The sequence below is a fragment of the Monopterus albus genome, unplaced genomic scaffold (assembly GCF_001952655.1).
Source record: "Monopterus albus unplaced genomic scaffold, M_albus_1.0 scaffold450.1, whole genome shotgun sequence".
Classification (NCBI taxonomy): Eukaryota; Metazoa; Chordata; class Actinopteri; order Synbranchiformes; family Synbranchidae; genus Monopterus; species Monopterus albus.
Window position 1 is genome coordinate 180571 of NW_018128330.1, and position 7444 is coordinate 188014.

The 7444-nt window shown below is 42.8% G+C and overlaps 1 protein-coding gene across 4 annotated transcripts in view; it reads left to right on the top strand.

The window, feature by feature from the left end:
• Positions 1-5910, top strand: part of nckap1 (NCK-associated protein 1) — a 36587-nt gene extending 30677 nt beyond the window's left edge. For all 4 annotated transcript variants that reach the window (XM_020587273.1, XM_020587274.1, XM_020587275.1 and 1 more), the window contains 3 exons: positions 2976-3085; positions 3540-3629; positions 3778-5910. In XM_020587273.1, coding sequence (XP_020442929.1) covers positions 2976-3085; positions 3540-3629; positions 3778-3894 — 317 coding nt within the window. In that variant the 3' untranslated portion in view covers positions 3895-5910. The remainder of the gene's footprint in view (positions 1-2975; positions 3086-3539; positions 3630-3777) is intronic.
• Positions 5911-7444: the final 1534 nt, after the last annotated feature.

The following is a 7444-nucleotide window of genomic DNA, read 5'->3' on the forward strand; positions in this document are numbered from 1 at the left end:
CCAGCCCCCTATACAAGGCCCCAGACACTAAACCAGGCGCCTCCAAAGCCGAAATAGAAGATAGAGACAGAGGCAGGCAGGCGCTGCCGCGACAAGGAAAAATAATAAAAAGTGGCACTTACAGTTTTGTTGATTTCCTGAAAATCAAAGGGTTATTGCAATAATACACATTCAGACAGACTAGCCAGAAACAGTCATGACACACGGGTCATGTTTTTGACAGAGAGAAGAAGCCAGACCGAGAGGTCCGGCACTCACCTTTAGTAAACGGACGCGCAACGTTGACCAAGGACATCAGGACAAAAATAAAATTGTTGTGGCTCGGAGGCCATCTGGGGGGAGAAACCAACCAGGTTAGAGTGTGACACATACCTTTTGTAAATCCAAATGATGACCCCCAAGCTTAACGTAACTAACGGACGACCGGTGGCCATCTCAGACTAACGGACGGACGCGTAGGGGGGAAATATCTACGGCGACCACGCTAGAGGAGAACCAACCAGGTTAGAGAAGAAAGACAAACCACATACCTTCTGTAGATAAACATGGTCGAAATCCATTCAAATGGCGATGAACGGACGGCGCGGGAGCTAATGACAGGGATGGGATAGACCGGCACCGCAGATAAGACTCCCAGGGCAAAGCTCCTAGGAGTTTTATGTGCCTGGCAGCCTGGTTCTATGCCTACTACACAAATCTACTTACAGATGGCCACTTCGATCGGACGAATAAAACATATTTATGAAAATCTAAATAGTCATGGCAGAGAAGCCATGTTGGAAAAGAGAGTTGGAAAGAAAGTTGGGCATGGAGGGCCGGCAAAAACACCTGAACTAGACCTTCTAGAAGTCACAGTAAACTCAGGACTTGTGGCAAAATGACCACAACAAGACCCCCTTAATGGATAAACTGGCGGGAGTGGGGACGGGAGGCCTGACAAGGGAACCCACAATAAAATAAAAATAAATTGACTTACAGTTCGGTAGTTCTACCTGAAAAGAGAAAGATAAATAAAATTAGTTTGATTCAAATGATTCCAAATCTACAGGCCGCATGTCATAGAGCAGGAAACAAATTCACTGTAACAGAGATACACTTCTTCCTTCAGTGTTAAAACAAACAGAAAGAACTTAAAGTTCTGGACTTACCGAACACTTAAAGCTCTGTTTTCCCGCGCACACGACGCAGATGTGTCTGGTGACAAACCAACGCGAACCAACATCGGAGACTAACGCGAGTGACGCGGCGAACAGCTGTTTCTCCTGACTCAACAAACTAACCTAACTGTTCTCAAAATTTAAACCACTTGTAGCCCCGCCCACTGCGCACGGCCCTTGTTGATGATTGGTCTGCGGGAACTTCCTTTCCCGTGACCGAACTTCCTTTCCCGTTCTACCTGCGCAGGTACACGCTGCAAGTGACACTGGCTGCGTCCAAAACCGCATACTGTGACAGTACGTACTGAAAGAGATGAAGTACCTACTTACTGACCGTTAAAACAGTAGGTACTGTATAGTATGAAGCCTGGTAGTATGAATGAGATTCGGACGTACTACATCCGCCATGTTGATACATCACGTGACATACGTTTTCATAGCAGCGTCTTCTTCGTTGGATAACTCCTCTCCCGGGGCATCATGGGATAGTGAAGTGTCCATCGTATGCACACTGCAAAATCCAACCGGAAGCAGTAGGTCATCCGGGTACTTTTCGTCTACTGTTTTTGGAATACTACGAATCCGGACATACTACTCGCCTCGCCTACTGCTTTTCGCCTATTATACAGTATGGTAGTAGGCGGTTTCGGAGGCAGCCTCTGATCTCCGAAAACAGGTGATTCTTCCATATTAAGCGACAGGATGTCTCTGCTTTTGAACACAGAGTGAACAACCTGTACCACTGAGTGAACACTGCCCCAAAGAGCCCAGACACCGGGACACACCTTAATATCAAGTGTGATTTTATGGGTTTTATTTAATCCAGTCATGAATCCACACAGTCTAGATCAAGGAATGGATTTTCAAGCTCAGTGTGATTCAGATGTCTTCCTCTCTTTATTCTTAATAAAATCAGCCTGTATTAATTGTGTGGATGCTGAGCCAGCAGCATGTTTATGTGTGCTGCAGTGTTGTGATCTAATTCTGCATTATTATTTTAATCTGTAATAACTTTTTGTGGGTGGGAAATGAATAATGACACTATTGAGGGCATGTTGTAATGTAGAACCAGCTCAGAGACTGAGAGCGGTGCAGGAAAAACTGCTGCACACAGTTCTACCTGGAAACCCGATTTACTGCATCAGCATTATTAGAATATCATGCACGCAAATGAGATCGACATCATGCCCTCAGATTGATTCATGTGTGTGCACAGTTTAAATGATGAAATCAGTTTAAATGATGAAATTGTTAGGTTTTTAAAGGTCATTTTCCTCATTGTGGCCTGTTTCACCTTATGTTTTGTTTAAAAAAAAGTGATTCAGTTCAATAAACCTGACACTTCAGTAGAGACACCCTGTTGTAGTTAAATTATTTTGATAGGGCATCGAAGAGATTAATCACTCAAGGGTGAATAATTAAGACAGTGCCTCTTAACAGCCTTGAAATGAAAGGCTCCGTTGTTGATAAGGGGCATTTGAAAAGGATAATGAGTTGTAATGGGCTCCACCATTGTTGGTATGCAGACGGCATATTGGCCAGCAATTGGTTTTCCAGCAGCATATCTTAATACACAGCGCCAGTGCAGTCATGCTAAGCATTTTGTGAACTTGCAATTACGTGCACATACTTTTTATGTATCCCTCACAATAGGTGTCATCAGCATAAAATACAGAAATAAAGTCCATGTTCTCCAGAGAGTTTCATCTCTGTGTGCCAGAGGACGTCTGCTCTGAAAGCCACACTTCACAGATCTTCAAATACAGATGATGTTTTCTTGGTCTCTTGCCAACAGTGTGTCTTTGCTGCCCCCTACAGGCCACTGTAACAACATCCACTGTTTGGCCAAAGCCATCAACCAGATCGCTGCTGCTCTCTTCACCATCCACAAAGGAAGCATAGAGGATCGCCTCAAAGAGTTCCTGGCTGTAAGATGCTTAGATAGGATGTTTGTTTTTTCATCTACATATGCTTGAGGTTAGTTTTCCTGCTTTAATGTCCTGCGACCATGGGGCCTCTGCAGGACACCATGCTGCCATCTGACTCCGTGTGTCTCGGTGTATCCTTTGTAACAAAAAGGCTCCAGCTGTTTAGATGTACTCAAAGCTTGATGTAGTGCAGTTAAATGCTAAGATGCATCAGGGATTCTGCTGCTTTAATAATTATGAACTCATGTTACATCTTTGCTAATAGATTTGCATACAGGAAGCTGATAGAGACAACCACTAATTCACAACTTATTTTTGCTGGAATTTCACAAATTTGCTTTAAACTGCTGCAGAAAATGAATGGAATGACTAGTATATAGTCTAGAGAGTAACTAGTGAGTGCCATAAGCTGCTTGTACAGCTCTCTAACACACCTCTTTGTGTGTCTGTGTAGCTGGCCTCCTCCAGCCTGTTGAAGATTGGCCAGGAGACCGACAAGATGACGACACGCAACAGAGAATCTGTCTATCTGCTGCTGGACATGGTGAGAGAGAAATGTTGCCTAATGCACAAACACAAACTTTAATGTACACAGGAGTAGCAGTGATGCATTAGGACTGAGAATATGAGAAAGCTAGAAGTCGTTTTGTCTGTTATTTAATGTCTATTGTGTATTATTGTTTGTGTTTTAGATAGTGCAGGAGTCTCCGTTCCTGACCATGGACCTGCTGGAGTCCTGTTTCCCCTATGTCCTACTGCGAAACGCCTACCATGCCGTCTACAAACAGAGCATCAGCGCTAACGCATAGACACACAATATGCACACAGACCTACCGTGCTGTTTGTAAGCAGCACCTGTTCAACATGAAATACACACTAACATCATACACTAAAGACGAACTAAACACTAAACTATGCCTACAACGCCTCAATGTGGACACAGAAATGTTAAAATATAGTATAAACACTGAAGACGTACAAAACACTCATAATCCACTGCACAAAACGACGGCAAACACTGAGATCAGACAGACATGCAGATAAACACTAGCTGGATGGAGTTGGGGGGGGTCAGTGTCTTTATTTGAATCATTGTACTTCTCTCATGATGTTGCCAGGGACCATGACCATAGTAACACATGATATACCATATGTTTGGTTGGTATAAAAATATAAATATATAGTATATATATAGTTGAACCTAAAATATTCTTTTTTATTTTGCTTTTGTTTTTATGGAAGATTAAAGTATGTGTCCAACAGCTTCTATGTGGTGACAGATTTGGATGCTTACTTTGGGAATGTGGTTGGTTCTGATGTGATGTGGGTTTTTCTTTTTTCTGAGGAGGGTGGGTGACGATTCCTGTGTTGATAATGAACGATGTGTTGTCGCTTGTTAACGGACGTTTACACATGTATTTACTCACACATGGACCGGTATCCCAAGCAGATAAAAAACTACACACTACTCTTTTGACATTTCCTAGTGAACACACACACTTATAACATGGTGATGTTTTCTTTCTTTTTTTTCTAGCTAGTTGTAATGAGCTTTTTGTGTGTAAAGATATAATATCTGTATTCTACTTTGATGTGAACCGAACCCGTCTGTTTTTGATGTTTTTTTTTTTTTATGATGATGACAATGATGCTAACAATTTGCCAAATGTGTTAACACTAAACATTGTGGATCAGGGCCTGGAAGTGGAGTGTTTGGGTGTTAAAATGCCATTTTAAGTGTTTGGAAGAATCTGGAAACTGACTGACTCTGAGGCAGCTCACCTAACAAAGGAGTTGCACACAGATTTTAGAATATACTGCAGTAATCCTACAGTACAGGTGTGAAGCTGGCGCCCCATCCTGCAGGTATCCCCCTCAGCTGTTGTTAGCCAGTTCTTCTGTTTGGGTCCAGTAGCTGATAGCTTCTTCTGTGGTGTAAAGTAGAAACGAAGAAGCCAGTACAGAATATAATTTATCTGAGCTCTCGGTTTCTGAAAACAGGCAGACGTTTTACCTTCAGGTGAACCTTTGCCCCTCTGCCTCTAATTTCCCTGTTCTGGTAGCGTTGGCCGTCAGCGGGCCCTGCTGATGCATCAGGGACACGTTGCCTTGCTCAAGGGTACGTTAAGAGCAGCTGTTGAGAGTTACACTTCTATGATTAGAGAAACATGCTAGTACTTTAACAAGAGCAAGTGAAGGAAATTTAACCAATTTTGCCACAGAAAAAAAACTAAATCCTAATCAGCTCTAGAGCAGTGAAACCTCGAGCTACAACAAGGACAAAATAAAATGCTGTCAGGTTTTCATTGGATTTGTAAACTCTGGTCAAAGGGGCGTAATCCAGTGAAGTTTCTAAGTGAGTAGTTACATTTTTGGACATTTGATTTGGACCCTTTAGGAACGTTTACTAAGTGCAGTCCCTTTTTTTCCCTCAGTCAAGGCATGGCAAGGGCTCCATATTGAGACACTTTATTCCAGCCTTCTGCTAATGTGTTACTAACACCAGGGCTCTGTCTGAAAGCTCATACTGCACACTACCCAGACCTGGACTCTTACTGAGAACTGTGGCAAGCTGTTGCAGCTCCAAAGTGAAGTCACACATATAGTATGTAGCAGGAAGGTGTCTACACTTTATAGTAGATGACATGTTTGTTTCTACTGTCTCTCGTCAGTGGTTTGCAGTATAAGCGTGCCAGGACAGGCCCTTGGACACATTCTGCCAGTTGATATAGAATGATTGCTGTTTCCTTTCTAACCTCTCTTTGTGTCTCTGATTCCACCGTGTAACTTAAACAAGAATGAATAAAGTTTAGGGCTGTGTCAGACCTCAGTTGTGAGTGCGTGATGCTTCATGCAGATGGCCTCGGCTGACATGAGATCAGGTGCAAACCAGTGAGTGGTAACACTATTTGAACAGACCACTTTTGAAAATCAGTTCCTTCAAAGTGTTGAATTCCATTTACAACATGTTTCCTCCTGTCTGCTGTCGGCAGTAGTGTTTCTGTACGGAAGTGCATATCTATAAACTGATAGAGTGATCATTGTGACGGCGCATTGTGTTGCAGGAGGCTGCAGCAACACTGTCCCTACTGTCAACCAGCAGCAGTAACAAGGAAGATCAGTTCGCCAGTCAAGGCAGAAGGCCGTCCACCCAGGGTCTGTTGGAGGTTTCTCTCCACTGTCGCTACATGCAGTTCAAGGGGGATTTGTTGCAGTTTTCTTAATAAAAATCATCCATCCATCCATTATTTCTACTGCTTACCCCATGAATAGGGTCAGGAGCCAATGGGTGAGAGGCAGGGTCCACCCTGGACAGGTCGCTTGTCTCTCACTGGGCTGACATGTAGACAGACAGCCATGCACACCCACACTCACTCCTATGGGCAATTTAGAGTTGGCAGTCAACCTAAGCTGCATGTCTTTGGACTGTGGGAGGAAGCAGGAGCGCCCGGTGAGAACCCGGGAAGGCACAGGGACAACACGCAAACCCCACACAGAAAGGCCCCGGGTTGGAACCCGAGACCTTCTTGCTGTGAGGTGACAGTGCTAACCAACGCACCTCTGTTTGACAATAATAGTAAGGTTCAAACCTAACTTTGAATAGTGTCCAGAGATGACGTTTGTTGTGGTTTGGTGCTATACTAATAAAACTGAATTGAATTGCATTACATTGTAACTTTGTTATTATCATCATCTGTTGTGATTTGAAGTAGGTATGGCGTATTTAAACACCTCCATTTGACATTCGTATCTATGTTTGAATTAGTTGTCTTGCTATGTCACACCGAGTCCACCAGGGGTCACCCCAAGAAAGCTAATATACTGCTGCATCATACTGGAATGTGAAGGCGAAGGGTCATTACAAAATCAAACATTTTATTGCTGTTACTGATACAAGTTATAAGAATACATACTGCCTATAGAGATTAAGAGAAAAGTACAAAACATGAATCCCAGTATCAGTTGATCCATCTTTTATTCAATGGAAGTCCATTGAACTAATCTGATTTCTCACCCAGCCTATTCTACCCAGAGTTAAAAACCTGTGCCGGTCAACCCTGTAGGCTACTCAGTATTTTAGTTTGCATAGTTATAACAAGAGCACTAGCCATCATGACTAACTAGCAGCTAGCTAGCAGGCTGCATATAAAATTGAACTTATCCATATTCCTTCTGAATATTTTTTTTTACATGACAAAATTTGAAATGACAAAATTTAAAATGTCAATGTTTGTTAGTCCACAGCATTAGAACAAGTTACTAAAGTTTCCCACCAAAGGTGTTAAAATGTCAGCATGTGGCTGAGGTTAACTGTTGTCTACCTGTTGCTTCTGTTAAAGGATGAATTATTTTTGTACT